General features: G+C 50.6%; 1 protein-coding gene across 1 annotated transcript in view; it reads left to right on the top strand.

Moving 5' to 3' along the window:
* The window catches only part of PCSK6 (proprotein convertase subtilisin/kexin type 6), a 36,828-nt gene that overhangs the window by 12,815 nt on the left and 3,771 nt on the right, over positions 1-20,242 (top strand). Inside the window, exons 7-17 of the mRNA XM_054387755.1 lie at positions 3,013-3,225; positions 5,086-5,186; positions 8,481-8,584; positions 9,024-9,141; positions 10,447-10,635; positions 10,877-11,013; positions 13,215-13,394; positions 13,960-14,062; positions 14,587-14,783; positions 15,179-15,266; positions 19,908-20,003. Of these exons, the coding sequence (XP_054243730.1) occupies positions 3,013-3,225; positions 5,086-5,186; positions 8,481-8,584; positions 9,024-9,141; positions 10,447-10,635; positions 10,877-11,013; positions 13,215-13,394; positions 13,960-14,062; positions 14,587-14,783; positions 15,179-15,266; positions 19,908-20,003 (1,526 nt within the window). The remainder of the gene's footprint in view (positions 1-3,012; positions 3,226-5,085; positions 5,187-8,480; positions 8,585-9,023; positions 9,142-10,446; positions 10,636-10,876; positions 11,014-13,214; positions 13,395-13,959; positions 14,063-14,586; positions 14,784-15,178; positions 15,267-19,907; positions 20,004-20,242) is intronic.

The raw sequence follows: 20,242 nt of genomic DNA, 5'->3' as shown, positions 1-20,242 counted from the left end.
ATTCCTAACTTCTCTGTAAATAAGGAAGGAAGCCGCAAGCAGAGAGTTAGCGACCACCTCTAACCCAAGGAAAGAGCTGTAACTGAGATATAAATCTTTAAAATTGAGTTTTTAATGGAAACATTAAAACAACCATTATCTATTAGCGATAGGACTGCGCTGGGGTAATTTGTCATCTTGTTGCTTGCTCTTCCAGCCACACTTTATTAATTCCTGAGCTAACAGGGGATATTTATCCTCCCTACACTGGCAGGAGCAGGGAGATGCTCTGCATCCCACATCCAACCAATGTGCTGCTGGGCTTAGCTGGATCATCCCCACCTTGTCCAGGGAGTGGTTCCCTGCCTTAAGTGATTCCCTGCTTAAGTGATGTCCAGATCCAGGTTTTATGGCAGCTAGGAGCTCCTCACTGGGTGGCACTGGCTAAGGAGGATAGCAAATAAAGAAGCTGGGTGTTTGAGGTCTGCTCAAGGAGATCTTGGTGGTTGTTTGAGAGCAAAGGGAAAGTGTGGTTTTCCCCAGCCCAGGGGAGCTGCAGTACATGGTGGAGTCTTACTTTGCTAGAAGACACTGTCAGGTGGTAGATGTGCATCACTGCAGTGTCTTTCATGTGCCTGTTTGTGTCCTTGTGCAACTGATCTGGCTCCAAACCTACTTTCCTCCAGTACAGCCCTGCCCAGGCATGCCAGGGATGTGTGTTTGAACCAGAACGGAGCAGCTTTTCTCAGCTCTTCTGAGGTGTGGGATGCAAGGGAGGTTTGCCCCCCATCTACTGAGCTCAGTTGGAATCATTGCTATGTTTTTTCAGGTCTTCAGTAGTCAGCGTCTGGTTGTGTTCATCTGAATAATGATTTAGGAAAGCCTGAGTTGCGTGCAGTGGGGCTTGTCTGCTGAGATGAGTGGAAGCTGGTGAAGGGTCTGGAGAACAGGGCTGGTGAGGAGCAGCTGAGGGAACTGGGGGTGTTTAGCCTGGAGAAGGGGAGGCTGAGGGGGGACTTTCTCGTGCTCCACAACTCCCTGAAAGGAGGGTGGAGCAAGGTGGGGGTTGGTCTCTTCTCTCAAGGAACAAGTGATAGCATGAGAGGTTGCACCAGGGGAGGTTTAGGTTGGATGTGAGAAGAAACTTTTTCACTGAAAGGGTTCTCTGACACTGAAATAGGCTCCCCAAGGAGGTGGTTGAATCCCCATCCCTGGAAGTGTTTAAAAGATGCAGAAATGTGGTGCTGAGGGACATGGCTTAGCTCCAGACTTGGCAGAGTTAGGTAATGTTTGGACTCAATGATCTTAAAGGTCTTTTCCAGATAAAATAATTCTATGATTTTAGTGTTGAAGTGAATGATGATCTCTGCCTGTGCTGAGCATGTGGGCTGGAATGCTGCTGCCTCAGAGATCCAGGAAACCCTGGAGAGCAGGACTGGAGATGGCAGCAGCAGGCTTGGTGGGCTGGCAAGCTGGGCTGAACTCTCCATGATGTGGGACAGGGCAATAATTCCCTTTGCAATTGCACTTTTTTTTTCTCTTGCAGAGTTCCAGACAGCTCTATTAGATCTTTGCTAGGGAAATACCCTCCAGTTTGTCTGGAAGGCTGCCCAGATAATAAAATCTTTCATAATGTAAGGAAGGAGCCTGACTTAGCTCCTGTATCCAGAGGCAGGGTCAGCTGCCCCAGGAGGAGGGCAAGACAGGTAATCATAATCCCTTTTCCCCCCTGGCGCTTCAAACCCAAATAAATCCCATTGAGTTCCTCCACAGCAGAACTACTTGTTGTTATTTTTTTTTTTTTTCTTTCTGTGGAGGAAGCCACCCCAGAGCAGTGGGAGGGAGGTAAACACCAGATCTGCCCAGGCTAGAGCCAAAATCTCTTGGTGGCAGGAGTAGCCGTGGGGAGGATGGGGCTGTTCTGCCTCTGCTGTGCACTTCCATCACCTGCCAAGCCCAGCAGCAAGCCAGCTTCCCCAGAGAGCCCTGCCTCACTGGGCAGGGAAGTGAACCAGCCACTTCATTTCCTGCCCCAAACTCCCTTGGGTCACCAAAATCCTCCCCTTGGTCTGTAGTACCCCCTGGGTTGGGTTATTCCTGGGTGCCTTGGCAGTAGTTTTGGATGGAGCCACACCATCGGCTTCCTTAGGGGCTCCTTGTTGGCATCACAGCCACTGTTGTTGGGTGGGATTTTCCCCCCAGCTCTGGGGAGGTCTGGGTGGCTGGCACACCTCTCCTGCCCCAACAAGTTTCCCTTGGGCTCATGCAGATATACTTAGTGGGGTTGACTCTGTCAGATGTTCCTGCCAAGTGATGGAAGTGGGGAGAAAATGAGGGGTTTAGAAAATACAAAAACAAACAAAAGGAATCTGAAAGATAGGCCAGGGGAAGGTGTCTGCTGGTTTGGGTGGGGTCATCAGGGACTTTGTAGGGGGGAGGAGATGTGGGGTTTGGGGTGTTCCCTGTCAGTTTCTCCAGCAGGGCCATCCCTGCACCCCAGAAGGTGCAACGAGGGTGTTACCTCCTGGTCCAAGGGCTCTGAGCATCTCAGATGTTTAACCCCCACAGAAGGTAGCAAAATCCATATTTCCAGAGGATATCCCATCTTTGCACGGAGTCACTGCCTGTAAAACCAGGGCTGGCTGAGTGCAGGGTGGGATGGGACTCATCTTTCCACCTTCACCAAACCCTGCATCCAGACCCAAAAATCACTTACCAACATCACCCCAGCACCAGGGAGGTCTGTCCCCTCATTCTCCTGCCAAGATCATAGAATCCTAGAGTTGTTTCAGTTGGAAAAGGCCTCTAAGATCATCCAGTCCAACCATCACCCTAAACCACCATGGCCATTAAACCATGCTCCGATGTGCCATGGCCACACCTTTCTTGAACGCTTCAAGGCATGTTGACTCCACCACCTCCCTGGGCAGCCTGTGCAAACACCTGGCCACTCTTCCAGTAAAGAAATTTTTCTTTGTCCTCTCAACCTGGACAAACAACTCTTCTCACCTCCTATCCCCTCTTTGCCCACAGGGTCGCAGAGGTTTGGGGTCCATTTTTGTCTGGGCATCAGGGAATGGCGGCAGAGAGGGTGACTACTGCTCCTGTGATGGCTACACCAACAGCATCTACACCATCTCCATCAGCAGCACCACTGAGAACGGCTACAAGCCCTGGTACCTGGAGGAGTGTGCCTCCACCCTCGCCACTACCTACAGCAGCGGGGCTTTCTATGAGCGGAAGATTGTGAGTCTTATACCGGTGCTGGGTGGGGCAGCATCCCCTGGGTGTTCTCCAGGTGGTTGGGCTGCATGATGGCTCAGGTCTAAGAGCCAGGCATTGCCTACAGCCCTGTGATGGGTTTTGCCTTTGGTTTTTGAGGTTTTGGTCAGCATTGCTCTGTTCCTTTGGAAGGACTCTGGGATGTGGCCATTTTCCCTGGGTGATGGCTGAAAGGGCTGGAGGTTTGCAGAAATACCTGGGCAGGTATTTACCTGCTGCCCCCCAGAGTGCCCGCTTACTGGCTTGGGATTATAAAAAGGGAGCCTTCAGGATTTTTAGCCTGCGACAGATCAAAATGAGGGAGGATAAAGAATCATGGAATACCAGGTGGAAAGGGACCCCCAGGATCATCTGGTCCCATCTTTCTGGGTAGCAGTGTAGTTGAGGTGAGCTGGCCCAGCACCCTGGCAAGCTGAGTCTTAAAACTGTCCTGTGTAGGGGAATCCACCGTTTCCCTTGGGACATGATTCTAATGCCTAACTGTTCTCATGGGGAAGCATTTTCTTCTGGATTCCAATGGGAATCCCCTAAGCAGTAACTTGTACCTACTACCCCTTGTGTTTTCCATGTGACTCCTTGTAAAAAGGGAGTCTTTGGTGTCCTGGTAGCCACCCTTCACGTACTGGTCCATGGTAACAAGGTGTCCCCTAAGCCTTCTCTTCTGAAGGCTGAACAAGCCCAGCTCTCTGTCTTTCCCCATGTGGCAGGTCTGCCAGTCCTCTGATCATTCTGGAAGTGTTTGGGCAGGGATGTGGCAACCTCAAACAGGGAGCAGAGACTTTCTGGCGCCTGTATGGATCAACCACATTCTGCTGCCTAGGCTCTGTTTGCCCCATCCCAACACCTGCTGAGGGCTTGTCACAGCAAAGTGTTTCATCACCAGCATCCCTATGCATCATCTGAACCTCAGGCAGTAAAACCTCACCAGTATGATCCTTTACCTGAGCTGGGAGGGAATTTCCCACCCAAATGATTTTTTTGAAAAAAAAAAAATGTGGGGTTTTTACAATTTTTTTTTTACAATTTTTTTTTCAAGTCATGACTGATTTATTTGTCGTTTAAAACATTCATTTCCAGACAGAATGCAGAATCTAAATGCCATATTTTCATGACACTCAAGAGTGTTTGTATGGCTGAAGCCAGCACCAGCTCCAGCTGCTGGAGCATCACTGGCTCAAAAAATATCTTCCAGGGGCACCCTGGGGAGAAACTAGGTTGCAAAAGTCCCTCCCCCCCCAAAAGAAATATTTACCAGATGAACTCAAACCCCAGGAATCTTTAGAAAAAAATTAATCAACAGAGCATCTCTTTGCCCACCTTCTCTCCCAGACTCTTGGTTCCCAAGCACTGTGTTCTTCCCTGAAACGAATAAGCTGGAAATACTTTTTTTTTTTTTGGCCCTTTTTCAACCCTCCCATAGAAATGGCAACTCTTCCCCAGCACCTGGAGTTGTAGCTTTTAAGGAAAGTATTTAAGATGGCACAGCTCAAAATGCACCCGTGAGCCCTGCTCACACTGCTCCATCCATGGTTTCTCCTCCAGCTGATCTGCAGCAAAATTGACTTTGTTTTCAATTTTCACATAGCTTTTGCATCTCGGAGCAAAGCGTAAGCAGAGGTGTTTTCTAAAGCACCAAAGGTGTCTGCAGCCCCTTTTGCTGGGCTCCGAGTACCCTGATGGCATGGGAGCCATGGCAGCACTTGGGTGCCTGCCGGCTCAGGTCCAAACTGAGAGCATGCCTGGCAAGCCTGGGTGTTGAGTGAGGCAGCACCGATGCTAAGAGCGTCTCCAGCAGCACAGGGACTGCAGCTTTTCTCTTCATAGGTCACCACAGATCTGCGGCACCGCTGCACTGATGGCCATACTGGCACCTCCGTGTCTGCCCCCATGGTTGCAGGTATCATCGCCTTGGCTTTGGAGGCAAAGTAAGTGTGACTTCACCACCAGCTTGTGGAGACATACTTCCAAATTTAATAGCTGGGAAGCAAAACCAGAAAGTAAAAAATAAAAAGGGGGGGATTTTTGTTTTTGTTTTCTTTCCTCTGGAGCAACTCAAAGCAGGGCAAAGTTGCACAGTCTTACGGTATATCACAGGTTGGAAGGGACCTCAAGAGATCATCAGGTCCAACCCCTTGTCAGAGCAGGATCACCCAGGGTAGTCCACACAGGAACACATCCAGGTGGGTTTTGAAACTCTCCAGAAGAGAAGACTCCACAACCCCACTGGGGATCCTGTTCCAGTGCTCTGTCACCCTCACTGTAAAGAAGCTTCTCCTCATGTTGAGGTGAAATCTTCTATGTTCTAGTTTGAACCCGTTGTTCCTTACCTTATCACTGTGAACTACCCAAAAGAGCCTGGCCCCCTCCACTTGACAGCCACCCCTCACATATTTATAGACATTGATCAGATCCCCTCTCAGTCTTCTCTTCTCCAAAGTAAACAGCCCCAGGGCTCTCAGTCTCTCTTCATAGGGGAGATGCTCGAGTCCCCTAATCATTCTCATGGCTCTCTGCTGGATTCTGCCCAGCAGGTCTCTGTTTCTCTTGAACTGGGGAGCCCAAAACTGGATGAAGTATTCCAGGTGTGGTCTCACCAGGGCAGAATAGAGAGGCAGAAGAACTTCCCTAGACCTGCTGGACACACCTTTCTTGTTATGTCCCAGGATCCCATTGGCTCTCTTGGCCACAAGAACACGTTGTTCCGTGGAAAACTTGCTGTCCACCAGCACTCCAAGGTCTTTCTCTGTGGAGCTGCTTTCCAGCAGGGCAGTCCCTAACCTGTCCTGGTGCCTGTTGTTACTTCTCCCCAGATGCAGGACCCTGCACTTGTCCTTATTAAACTTCACAAGGTTTGCCTGCACCCAGCTCTCAGCCTGTCCAGGTCATGTTGGATGGCTGCACAGCCTGAGGGGTATCAGCGAACTCCCAGTTTTGTATCATCAGGAACTTGCTGAGGGTGCACTCAATGCTCTCAGCCAGGTTGTTGATAAAGATAGTGAACAAAACTGGACCCAGTACCGATCCCTGGGGGACACCACTGGCCACAGGCCTCCAAGGTGACTCTGTGCCATTGATGATGACCCTCTGAGCTCTGTTGTGGAGCCAGTTTTCAATCCACCTCACTGACCAACCATTTATGCCACATCTCCTGTGCTTTTCTATGAGGATGTTATGGGAGATCGTATCAAAAGCTTTACTGAAGTCAAGATATATGACATCCACTGCTCTGCCCTCATCTACCCACTTGGTCATAGCTTCATAGAAGGCTATCAGATTAGTTAGATGAGATCTCCCCTTGGTAAATCCATGTTGGCTACTCCTGATAACCTTCTTGTCTTCCATGTGGTTAGAGATGACCTCCAGGATGAGCTGCTCCATCATCTTTCCAGGGACAGAGGTGAGGTTCTGTAAATTGTTCCTTTTTGGCAAGGTTTGATGGAGTTTTGTTGTTTTGCATCTGATCTTCCTGCAGGTGCTTTATTAAGCTAATTCTTCACTTGTTGCCATCTGTGGAAAAGTTGGGGTTGGTGAAATAAGTCAGGCTTTGTGCTTCGTGCATTGAAACCACTGACAGCCAGCTCCAATAAGAGTTTTATAAATACTTCCTGGAAAAACATGTCACATAATGTCATGGGAAGTGGAAAATGCCTGTAGAAGTGATGGTTTCCAGCAATTCCAGATGGTTTTAATTTTTTTGGGGGAGGAAAAAGATCACTTTTGCAAAAGCTACATGGTGTGACCAGCAGCAACGCAGTCCCTGGTTCAAACGAGCTGCTCTTTATCTCTTGTCCCCATCCTGGTCTTATCTTAGTCTCATCTCAGTCCCATCCTGGTCCCGTCATGATCCCCCAGACTAGGAGCAGCCCCTCAGGGGACTAGACTCACCCCTTGGTCATCACCATGCTGTTCCATGCAACATCTTCTTATGAGCTTCTCACTATTATTATTATTTTGATGAGGTGGAAATAAAATTAAGGCTGGGAATAGGCCAAAGGGCAGCACTGAGCTCACATCTGGGGGCAACACCTGTGGCATGTCAGCTCCAGTTCCTCTCCTCTAGTTGGGTGGGAATGTTTCCAGAGATGCCTTTTTGATTACAAGTATATTAAGAGCTCTAGATGTAATTTCTGAATTGTTTAGCCGAGGCATAAAATTCAACATTAAGAACCAGAGCCTGGTGCTCAGACACTCCGTTATGACAAGAAGGAATAAATTGAATTTCTTTTAAGTGTTGCTTGAGAGCAATATAAATCCCAGCCCAAGATGCTGAAGAACCAGCTGTAGGAAAACGCATGGAGAATTCTTCAGCACCATCCCTTGGAGGGGCTCAAAAGCGCTCAGTACCCAGAACCCTGGGAACACCCAAACCTCCCACAAACCCAGCCTGGGTGGGTTTACAAACACTTTGGGTTTAACTTTGCTGTTAAATGAGCAACAGAGGAGGGTTTTCCAGCAATTTTTGTGTTATTCCTATAAAGAAAAGGTATCAGTGAGCTGGATACCATCCTCTGCCTCAGGGTGTGCTTTCTTCCCAGTCTCCTACAAGAAAAAGGAGAAAACCTTCCTGATTTGCTCCAGATAGCCCAGAGCATAAAATCTAAACACCCTTGGCCAAGAATACATCCTGCAGTGCCCACAGGAACATGGCATCTCTTCTTGGGGATCCTGTGGATCCTTCCCCTTCTGCTGTGGCACCCCAAGTGATGACCAACCTTCAGGCAGATAATCAAGATTAAAATCATTGGTTCATGCTCGCTCAGAGCAGTCTTGAGAAGACTGAGAGGGGATCTCATCAATGTGTACAAATATCTGAGTGGTGGGTGTCAAGTGGAGGGGACCAGGCTCTTTTCGGTGGTGCACAGTGATAAGAAAAGGAACAATGGGTTCAAACTTGAACATAGAAGGTTACAGCTCAACATGAGGAGAAAATTCTTTACAGTGAGGGTGACAGAGCACTGGAACAGGCTGCCCCGGGGGGCTGTGGAGTCTCCTTCTCTGGAGGCTTTCAAAACCCACTTGGATGTGTTCCTTTGTGGACTACCCTGGGTGATCCTGCTTTGGCAGGGGGGTTGGACTGGATGATCTCTGGAGGTCCCTTCCAACCTCTAGTATACTGTGATAATGAGGGTTTGGATTTTTTTAAACCCAGTGTGGGTATCTGCTGCTTCTGGGAAGACTGGGAGCAGCAGAGTCATCCCATGAGCCATGTGTCGTTGCAGCCCCCTGCTCACCTGGAGGGATGTCCAGCATCTGCTGGTCAAAACCTCACGACCAGTGCACCTGCGAGCAGCTGACTGGAAGACCAATGGCGCAGGGCACAAAGGTGAGGGGCCATGGGGGTGGGGTGGTGAAAATGGCCATGAAAGGGAAAATGAGAGTCTCCAGAACATCACTTGTGGAAGTGCTCATCCTAGATGTCAGATCTCAGCTAGCTTGAATGCTTCTACCATTGAGGTGCTGAGCAAAGGGAGGAGAGGACAGTCATTAGGCTTGGAAGCCTTGTTTGGTGGAGGCTGGGAAGCCTGTCTCAGTGGAGTTCTCCTTTTGCTGGGCTGCTCCCAGCAATGGTTTTTCTGTGGTGTCAGTGCAAATTTGAGGTGTAACTTAGGCAGAATGATGAGCTTCATGCATTGGAGCACCTCATATCCAATACCAGCTCCACACCTTCCATGGTGGGAGGAGGATGCTCCACCAAGCTCCAAGAAGTAGCTGCTGACCCCCACTTGGGAGGCAGTGGGTTTCTGAGTCTTCTCTCTTTCCAGTTAGCCATCTGTATGGCTTTGGTCTGGTGGATGCAGATGCTATTGTGGTGGAAGCCAAGAAGTGGAAGTCTGTCGCTTCCCAGCACGTCTGCATGGGAAGCCTGGACAGGGTGGCCAAGTGAGTACCACGAGTTGGGGGAGCTCTCTTTGGGCACGTGGCTGGCTTGGAAGGAGGTTGGGTGGAGCCAGCTCTTGTGGGGCAAAGGCTCAGCTGCTGTCCTGGTGTTTGGAAAGAGAAATTAAGAGTCAGATTGGCTAGGACAAGCCCATGTGCAAGTGGGGTGATGCTCATGGGGTTTACAGTCAGAGTGACCCTCACTGTCACCCTGAGGTCTGTTTATTGACCCAGAAGTGCCCACCTGGGGTCTGCATGTATGACTCAGATCAAAGCAGGTCCTGTGAAGGCTCTCTTAAGATGAGCTTTGACAGTAGGTAATTTCTTTTTGCTCTTTCCATGCTTTTGCTCCCATGGTGGGTGATCAAGAGGGAGTTTTTGAGGGCTGATGATGAGAGACCAAAACCAACTTGCCAGCTGGGTCCTGCATGAGTCATGATATATTGGCTCTCCTCCCTCCTCCACCAAACACCTCGTCTTAGTGGAAGACACCAAAAACTGGAGCTTTGTTACAAGGGTTCCCAAATTTCCAGTATCTGGGATCACTTTCAATTTGGCTTCAGGTTCAAACCAGCCTAGGCTTACATTTCATCCTTAGTCGGTCTGTCCTCGCAAGGTTAAATAGTGAGATTATAATATGGAAGGAGTTTTTTTTATATATATTTGTTTTATATAAATAAGGAAGAAATTTTGTGTGAAGGTAGGGAAGCACTGGTCCAGTTGCCCAGAGAGGAGGTAGATCCCCATCCTTAGATCAGGTCAGGTTAGATGGGGCTCTGAGCAACCTACTGTAGTTGCAGATGTACCTCCTGACTGCAGGGATGTTTGACTAGGTGATGTTGAAAGGTCCCTTCCAAACCAGTCTATGATTCTATGATTCCCTGATCAGTGATCTGACCAAATGGTTCTTACCTCTGTTTGGCTGCAGAGTTGTTCATCAAAAGAGCAATTTCTTCAGAATGACTCATGTGTGCAAAGCAGGAATGAATTTGGAGCCAAGTGTGTTCATGAAACTATTTATCTGATACAGACACTAATTACAGCCTGAAGAGGAATGCTGCACTGGTAATTATAATAAAGCAGAGCCCTTGCAGCCCATAAGGCATAGATCTTAGAGACAGCTCAAACTCATCTCTTAAGATAAAGCAACTCAGCAGATTTCCATGCTAGGACACTGTTGCAATGGAGGATGAGATGATCTTTGCTGGGAAGCAGTACGAGACCAGGTTCAAATATAACTGGGCATCCACACTGCTGGGAAGTGTGAGCACTGCCATCCCAGGGTGATTCTGTGCCCGTACCTGGCAGGTACATCCGTGCGGACCAGGTGCTGCGCACCAGCACCCTCAGCAGCGCCTGTGCTGAGCGCCGTGACCAGCAGGTGCTCTACTTGGAGCATGTCGTGCTGAGGCTCAGCATCTCGCACCCACGCCGAGGGGACCTCCAGATCAGCCTCATTTCTCCAGCAGGGACCAAGTCACAGCTTCTCGCCAGGCGGTAAGAGCAGCCAGAACCAGCATGTGGCTGGGCAGCATCCTCACTTAGGGGATTGCTGCAAGCTTCCTTGATTACTTTTTTGGGAAAGTGAGAGGCATGTTTGGGCCTCAGCTGCAGGAGGACTCCATGCAAGGGCAGACGGATGCAGGGATCCCTAAAATCCTTAATTGCCTACCTACCTTTTCTGGTTAAAGGAGGCACTTGAGGTCATTCTTCTTGATGCACAGCACTACCATTGCAGGGTGTTTGACCACTCCAACAAGGGGTTCCAGGGCTGGGAGTTCATGACTGTCCACTGCTGGGGGGAACGAGCGGCGGGGGAGTGGACCCTGGAGATCCACGACACACCATCCCAAGTGCGCAACCCCACAGTGCAAGGTGAGGGTCCCCCTGCACCCACCAGTCCTCCTCATCCCCAGAGCTTTTTGCAGGCTGCTTCTCTGTGCTGTCACACTTCCTGTGAGTTTTATGATCTTCAGCAAAGGGGAACAAGAAATAGGAATAAAACTTCAGCTCAGAACAGAGGAGGCTGCCAGTCTGGCTGAGCTGGGAGTGGGTTTTCTCCCACCAGCAAACTGGTTGCAACCGAGACCCAGGTTTCCAAAATTAAACTGTAATGAGTCAAAACGAGGAAACCCAAGAGCTGTAATTGGTGTTTGTTTTGTTTTGCTGCTGGCACAGCTAGTGTGTGGGCTGATTGTGCAATGGCACAAGGGGACAATGCCCCTTGGGCTGTGGATGGATGGATGGACATCCTCCCCCAGCTGCCACTGTGCTGTCAGGAGGTGGCTGGGCTCAGCCTGATCCCCCCCCACGTCTTCCTGTCCCTGGCTTGGCTGCCTGCTCCCTGAGCCCTTCCCAAAAAAGGGGGCCAAGATGATGGGATCTGGTCCGACTGGGAAGAGGTAGCCACCTTGCTGGGGCATGAAGCACCCTGCCTGGGGCTGGCATGTGTTGAGGGGGTGTTAAAATCCATAAACTTAATGATAAGAAGCCAGGAGTACATAAAAAACCTCTCCCACATGACTTTCTGGTGGGAGGGGCACATAGGGGTTTGTTGTGCAGAAAGTGTTTGTTTGCTACCTTCACCCAAAATCTTTTGAACTCGGCGAGTGGCAGCGAAGCGCCCACGGAGCTGCGAGATCTCCCCCTGTGGTTCCAGTTTGAGGCAGCTGTCTCTGAACCTCTTGCTGGTGTCAGGGCTCAGCTGTATGCAGCTTTGCAAAGCAAAATGAAAATGAGCATGGTAGAACCACAGAATCACAGAACTGTTTCTGTTGGAAATGACCCCTAAGGTCATCCAGTCCAACCATCAACCTAAGACCATCATGGCCATTGAACCATGTCCCCAAGAGCCATGTCTACAGGTTTCTTGAACACCTCCAGGGACAGTGACTCCACTACTCTCTGGGCAGCCTGTTCCAATGCCACTCTTGCAGCGAAGAAATTTTTCCTAATATCCAGTCTAAACCTTCCCTAGCATCATTTCAGGCTATTTCCTCTTTTTCTGTTACTAGGGAGAAGAGACCCCCACCTCACTCCAACCTGCTTTCAGGTTAAGTTGCCCCCCTTAAAGGGTCTGCACCAGGTTTGAGGCAGAGAGGGCAAAGTGGGAGGAAAAAGAGGGATGATGCTCCTAGCCTGTGGCAGAAATAAGCATTAAATGTTAATACCATTGAATTAAACAAATTAAACTGGTTAATTTATTATCAATGAAATACTGTGGGTGTCCAGTGGCTGGCACATCCTCAGCACTAGCCCCATGCAGCCTAAACTTGCCTCACACAGGACATTTTAGATTTAATTCTTGTGCTGGAGGTGTAGGGCTGAGCTCTTCCGCAGCTGATGCCACCCGAGCTTGCCCCTTTGCAGGCTCCACAGCAAGGTCCCCTCAGCCCTTTTAGAGAGCCAAGGGATTTGGGAGTTGGAAATTTTAAGCACTTCCTGAAAACACTGCAGGAATGAGCAGTTAAAGCTAAGCATGATGTGGGCGTGAAGAGACTTGTATTAATGGGGAATTGAAAGAGCAACAGCAGTGGAAAGAAGCAGCACTGGGGTTTGGAACCATCTCCAAAACAGTAGGGGCTGGGGAAAACCCTGGGGTGGGTGTAAGGCTGTGGGGCTCCTCAGCCCCCAGGTGTAGCACAGGGTCTGGTGATCCTGTGGTATTTTGGAGGACACCAAGGTCCAACCTCTACGATATTGGAAAGGGTGGTGGCTGGAATAATGGCAGCAAGAAATAATCCAGCATGTGCTGGCTGGCTTTTATGAGACAGAGTGAATCCTCCATTATGGAGCTGTTAAAGTTACTGGATCTCTCCACACACAGGTTCATCAGACAAGTTGTAGAATCAAAAATCTTTGTAGGTGCCCTGTCACCTGATGAGCTGATTCATGTGGGTTGGGAGCTCAGGGGCTCATGAACATTTCTGGGTGTTCATTGTTTGCTTCTGCATTGCCATGGCAGTGGTGAAGCCCTGACCACCCAACTCATCCTCTTCCGGCTTCCCCCAAAGCCAGGTCACCCAGGGAAGAGCAGGATGGGGAGCAGGAGGGGTTACATTGTGTTTGCCACACAGGGAAGCTGAAGGAGTGGAGCCTTCTCTTCTATGGGACAGCTGAGCACCCCTACACCACGCTGGGAGGTTCCCAGTCCCGTGGGAGGACGCTGGAGGTGCCAGCATTGGAGATGGAGCCACCAAGAACTGCCTTCCTGCAGAGCCAGGTGGAGGTGGTGGAGGAGGAGGAGGACTACACAGGTAAGCACTGTCTGAGCCCCCACGTTGTCCCCTTCCAAAGTATCTGGGAAAATGCAATCCTGACCAGGGGAGCCACAAGGCATGATCCTGCCCAGGGCCAAGGCAGGCTGGGAGGAGCATTGCCTGTGGCCAGCATGGGGCAGCAGGACAATGAAATTAGAAGGTAGCAAAACTCCCCATCCCAGTGCTCCCACCACAAATTGGTGGTACAGCCATCTGAGGAGTAAAAACAGCGCCTCTGCCCCCCTTCTGCTCCAGCACAGGCATGGGCGGGTGTCCCTGTTGTTCCCCAAGGAGAGGCTCCAGTGCTCTTCTTTTAAAGCTGCTCCAAGGTGTTCAGCTGGATGATGCTTGGCTGGGATTCATGCTGGGAGGATGGGCTGGAGGAGAAACGAACACCCAGAGCCATACAACTCCACAGGATAAGATATAGAAGATCTGTGAGATAATAGATCTAGGATAAGATAGGTGGAGGCTCTCCAGCCCCTTCCCCAGAGTGGCCTGGCAGCAGGGCCTGGGGAATGCTAAATCTCTCTCTGTGATGAGCTGGTCTCTCCCTCCCCAGGTCCATGCCACCCTGAGTGTGGTGACCAGGGCTGTGATGGCCCCAATGCTGACCAGTGCTTGAACTGCATCCACTACAGCCTGGGCAACATTAAAACAGGCAGGTGAGGGGGAGTGGGTTGTCCGTGCAGCATCCTTGGGTGGTGGTGTCATCTTTCCCCAGGGCTCACACTGCAGCAAGGGTGATGTTTGCCAGACAAACCAGTGTATGAGAGGTAAAACAGCAGGCAGGAGGTGTGGGAGTGTAGGGTATGATGGGGTGGGGGACATGGAGCTGGAGAGTCATGGCTATGCTGGAGAAGATGCATCATCTTCATCAGCTGGGCCCACCTATGCCCAAGGGACAGCTGGCTGAGGTGCCAGATCAATTCTGGAATTGGGGGTTCCATTCGTCCATCTCTTGGGCTGGCAAAGGGAAAGTTTACTTATGTCGGGAGCTGCTGTCCAGGAGAGTCCCCAGCTCTTTATTACAGAGCCACTCTGCATTTTAAGAGGAACAAGTGAACAAGGCCAAACTGCCACCAAGGCTGGGGGGACACCCAAAAGGCTGTGAGAGAAGGGATGGTGGTGGGCATCTAGCTGCCAGGAGGTGGCTGGGTGCTCTGGGCACTCTGGGTTCCTTCCCCAGGCTGTGTGTCAGCTCGTGCCCCGCTGGGTTCTTCGGCGACAGAGGTGCCCGGAGGTGCCGCCGGTGCCACAAGGGCTGCGAGCACTGTGTCGGGAGGGGAGCCACGCAGTGCACGGCCTGCAGGAGGAGCCTTTACCACCACCAACAGATGAGCACCTGCGTGGCACTGTGTCCGCCTGGGTTTTACGGCGAGGAACGTAAGGATGTTTTGTCACTTGCAGGCTGTAACAGGGGTTGTTTCTACTTGAAGTGCTGCGGGTCAGGAAAGCAGCTTGATTTTTGAGTGCTGGCTTTGAATTTTCCCCTTTGAGTCACTTTGCATAATGAAGGGAGGAGGAAAACCTCCTGGTGTTCAGCGCATGATGCAAAGCCTGTAATTCATGATTTTGGCTGCTTGGAAAGCTTAGTTCTTCTCAGCAAGCAATGACAGATAAGGTCAGCAGCAGTAACAGAGACCTGTTGGGGAGGGGGTGACCTGCCTCTGCCCCAGGGAGCTGGCACTGGAGTGCAGCAGGGTTTTGCAGCTCTGACTGATGCTTGCAAATCAATTGTCCAGATTTTATTCTCCCTGCCTCACTTTGTTTTTCAAAAGGTCAGAAACGCTGTCTAAAATGTCATCAAAGCTGTAAAAAATGCGTGGGTGAAGCAGACAGATGCACTGCATGCAAAGATGGATTCAGGTAAAGCACCAGCTCGGGAGGAGCGCTGGTACCTGCAGCTTAAACCTGGGAGGACCAGTGGGAAACTAGAAAGTGAATTAGTCAAGGACCTGAGATCCTGCTTCTGTGGTACTACAGCTGAGGTCTGGGTTTTAAAGGTGGTGATTTGTGTCCCTTTCTTAGCTGAAAAGTACTATTTAAATTTAATTTCCTTTCCTCCAGCTCCTGCCAGGATGGTGCAGGTTCAGAAGTGCTCGTCCGAATTTGGTGACTGAGACTAGAGCAGTTCCCAGCATCGCAGCATCTAAAATGGAGGGGAAAGCAGTGAAATCGTTCACATCACACATTGCAAAGCACAGGCTTCTTCCCAGGTCTCAGGTGGCTCAATCGGAGCCATCCCAGCTGAAAAGGACACGTGGTTTTGCTCACCTGGCAGAGCCAGTATAGGGCTGAGCTGCCCCAAGAAGGCTGAAAATCACAGAATTATAGAATCAGTCAGGCTTGGAAGGGACCACAAGGATCATCCAGTTCCAACACCCCTGCCATGGGCAGGGATACCTCACACTACATCAGGCTGGCCAGAGCCTCATCCAGCCTGGCCTTAAACACCTCCAGGGATGGGGCCTCAACCACTCCCTGGACAACCCATTCCAGGCTCTCACCACTCTCATGGGGAAGAACTTCTTCCCATGTCCAGCCTGAATCTCCCCACTTCCAGCTTTATTCCATTCCCCCTAGTCCTATCACTACCTGATATCCTAAAAAGTCCCTCCCCAGCTTTCTTGTAGGCCCCCTTCAGATACTGGAAGGCCACAATAAGGTCACCTCGGAGCCTTCTCTTCTCCAGACTGAACAGCCCCAACTCTTTCAGTCTCTCCTCACAGCAGAGCAGCTCCAGCCCTCTGATCATCCTGGTGGCCCTACTCTGGACACGTTCCAGCATGTCCAGATCCCTCTTGTAATAGGGGCTCCAGAAGTGGATGCAGTACTCCAGGTGGGGTCTCACCAGAGCTGAGTAGAAGGGGAGAATCACCTCCCTTGACCTGCTGGCCACACTTCTCTTAATGCAGCCCAGGATCTGGTTGGCTTTCTGGGCTGCAAGTGCACACTGACAGCTCATGTTGAGCTTCTTGTCCACCAGCACCCCCAAGTCCCTCTCCTCAGGGCTGCTTTCTAGCCAGTCACTGCCCAGCCTGGATTTGTGCTTGGGATTGCCTCGACCCAGATGCAGGACCCTGCACTTGGTCTTGTTGAACGTCATGAGGTTGGCTTGTGCCCATCTCTCCAGCCTGTCCAGGTCCCTCTGGATGGATCCCTTCCCTCCAGCGTGTCTGCTGCACCACACAGCTTGGTGTCATCAGCAAACTTGCTGAGGGTGCACTCAATGCCTCAGTCCATGTCACCGACAAAGATATTGAACAAGACTGGTCCCAGGACTGAGCCCTGAGGGATTCTGCTTGTCACTGGCCTCCACTGGGACATGGAGCCATTGACAGCCACTCTTTGGGTGCAGCCATCAAGCCAGTTCTTTATCCATCTTGTGGTCCACCCATCAAACCCATGTGTCACCAGTTTGGAGACCAGGATGTGGTGTGGGACAGTGTCAAAGGCTTTGCTCAGGTCCAGGTCAATGACATCAGTTGCTCTCCCCTCATCTATTAATGTTGTCACCTGTTCACAGGTGTCAGGCAGGATTTGCCCTTGGTAAACCCATGCTGACTGTACCCAATCACCTCTTCACTATTCTTCTGTCTCAGTAGTGCCCCCAGGAGGATCTGCTCCATGATCTTACCAGGCAGAGAGGTGAGACTGACTGACCTGTAGTTCCCTGGTTCTTCCTTCTTACCCTTTTTGAAAATGAGAGTAATGTTTGCCCTTTTCCATTAGTGGAGACTTCCCCAGACTGCCAGGACTTTTGGAGTATAATAGAGAGGGGAATATACCTGTAGAAATTCTTAGTGTTCCCTTTGACCTCCCTGGCTAGATTCAATTCAAACTGTGCTTTGGCTTTCCTAACCAGGTCTCTTGCTGCTCAGGCAGCTTCCTTATACCCCCCCATTCCAGCTGTCCTTTCCTCCACTCCTTGTAGAGTTTCCTTTTAAGTGACAGTGTGTCCAGCAGCTCCTTGCTCATCCAGGCAGGCCTCCTAGCATTCTTCCCTGCTTTTCTCTTTGTTGGTATACATTGCTCCTGGACACAGAGGAGGTGGTCCTTGAATACTGACCAGCTGTCCTGGGCCCCTCTTCCCTCTAGGGCTTTGTCCCATGACCCTTTGGCCAGCAGATCCCTGAAGCGATCAAAGTCTGCACGCCTAAAGTCCAGGGTCGTAAGCTTAGAATATGTCCTCCTGGTTGCCCTGAGGATCTTAAATTCAGCTGCTTCATGGTCCCTGCAGCCAAGGCTGTCTCTGAGCCTCACATTGGTTACCAGCCCTTCCCTGTTGGTGAGAACAAGGTCCAGCATAGCACCTTTTCTTGTTGGTTCCTCTATCGTTTGGAGGAGGAAGTTGTCATCTATGCAATCCAGGAACATCCTGGATTCCTGGTGTCTTGCTGTGTTGTCCCTCCAGCAGATGTCAGGGTGGTTGAAATCACCCATGAGGACCAGGGCTTGTGACCTGGAAGCCGCTTCTATTTGCCTGTGGAGGGCCTCATCTGCTTGGTTCTGCTGGTCAGGTGGCCTGTAGCAGACCCCTACAGTAACATCTCCTTCCCCTGTCTTGCCTTTAATTTTAACCTATATACTCTCAACCAGCTCATCATCCTTCCCCAGGTGGAGCTCCACTGATTCCAGCTGGTCACTGACATAGAGGGCAACACCTCCTCCTCTCCTTCCCTGCCTGTCCTTCCTAAAGAGCTTGCACCCATCTATCCCTACATTCCAGTCATGGGAATCATCCCACCAAGTTTCAGTAAATAGCCACTATGTCATGACATCCCAGCAGTACAGTGGCCCTTAGTTCATCCTCTTTGTTGCCCAAGCTGTGTGCATTTGCATAGAGGCACTTCACCTGGGCTGGCCCTGTCCTCCTCTTGTGCCAACTCCCCTTGATTTCCACAGAGTGTCCTGGTGCATCATTCGTGGCTTGTGTCAGGGCAGCAAGTGGAGAGCCCTCACTAGCTCTCCATCCCTCTGCCTCTGGTGAGCTGCCCCTCTGTTTGTCACTGGCCAGCAGGAGACTATTAACCCCTTCCCCCTTCAAATCTAGTTTAAATGTTGCCTGCATGTGCAGAAGCCTTTCCCTCTGCTTCATCCATGTGGGAAAATGTTACCTAATGTACCTGTTGAGTGGGGCTGGTACAGGATAGTGGTTTTCCAGTAATACAGGTGCAAGTGGGGCAGCCCTGACCCTGCAAAGAGCATTGAGTGCCTTTGCTGATGGCTCTCTGGTGGGATGCAGAGCCCAGCTGTGCTGGCAAGCAGCAATGGCACTGGGGAGAAGTTGTTTTCCATCTCTAAGCTCCCATGGAACTGTGATCCTGTAATGCTTTGCTGAAGGGCTGTAAGCAGCCCAGAGCCACGGTGCAGCAGCTGAGCTCTCTCAGACAAGGAAATTTCCACTGCCAGAAGATTATCTACACCCTTGTATAAGCAAAAGTGGAGGCACTTGTCAGACATAATCTGCACGGTGCTTGCTTTTTATTGTCCAATATCCTTTTAAGCTGGGACTTCAAATCATCCCTGCCACGTTGAAGCTGTGCTGGCCCAGACATGGCACTGAACTCATTTCCTTTTATTGCAGGGAGCCTGCAGTGCAGAAGGTCTTTGGGAGAGCCTGGCTGGCTGCCCATGGGAAAACCAATTTTATTTCCTCCTAAATAGTTAATTAGGGAGCCTGCAGCCATCCCTTTGGTCCAGGCAGGGCTTTAATTTCTCCCAAAGTGCCGTCTGGATTTCCAGTGCTTCCTGGGCTGTGGGCTGAGACTGCTGTAGGGCATTGGGGGATGTAGAGATGGGAATGGGCTGTGTAGAGTCCCCAAAGCCTGTAGCTTTGTGTGCAAATGACCTCTCTGCTTTCAGTTTTTGTTTTTTCTGCTTTTTGGTTTTTCTGTCAGTTGATGGAAAAACTCAGCATAGCTGGCCATGTGTGCTTGCAGCCCAGAATGCAACCATGTCCTGGGCTGCATCCAAAAAAGCATGGCCAGAATGAAAAGGGAGGTGATTCTGCCCCTCTGCTCCTGGCGAGACTCCACCTGGAGTACTGCATCCAGTTCTGGGGCACCCAGAGGTCACAAACATCATCAGAGGGCTGGAGCACCTCTCCTGTGGGGACAGGCTAGGAGAGTTGGGGCTGTTCAGCCTGGAGAAGGTAAGGCTCCAGGGAGACCTTATAGAAGTCTTCCAATATATGAAGGGGGCTCCAGGAGAGCTGGGGAGAGACTTTCTACAAGGGCTTGTAGTGCTAGGACAAGGGGCAATGGCTTTGAGCTGGAAGAGGGGAGATTTAGACTGGAGATGAGGAAAAAATTCTTTACAGTGCGGGTGGTAAGACACTGGAACAGGTTGCCATGGGAGGTTATGGATGCCCCTTCCTGGCAGGTTGGACATGGTCTTGAGCAACCTGGGCTAGTGGAAGGTGTCCCCACCCATGATGAGGTGGTTGGAAGTAGATATCTTTAAGGTCCCTTCGAACCCGACCCATTCTCTGATCTTTCCTGGCAGCCTGGCAGGAGAGAGCTGCGTGCCAGAGTGCCAGCCTGCCATGTACCTCAGCCAGGAGCCCGGACGGTGCAAGCCCTGCCCTGCCAGCACAGGTATGTCTGTTGCCATGCAGCACCCCCTGCAAATGCCAGAACTCTGGTGCAGCAAGAGCTGTTGATGCCCACCATACCCACCCTGAGCCAAAGCATGGCGTGCCAGAGTGGAAGCAATCCCATGTCTCCAGTACATTGCATGAGGGGCTAGGAATATATTAATATTAGAAAGGTTTTTAGGTTTTTTTTTTTTACATTTTTATTAGAGTCATTCTTTATTTCCTGATTCCTCTGGAGCCAGGT

The sequence above is a fragment of the Indicator indicator genome, chromosome 16 (assembly GCF_027791375.1).
Source record: "Indicator indicator isolate 239-I01 chromosome 16, UM_Iind_1.1, whole genome shotgun sequence".
Taxonomy (NCBI): domain Eukaryota; kingdom Metazoa; phylum Chordata; class Aves; order Piciformes; family Indicatoridae; genus Indicator; species Indicator indicator.
Note: the sequence above shows the minus strand (reverse complement) of the source record. Positions and strands in the feature narration are given on the sequence as shown.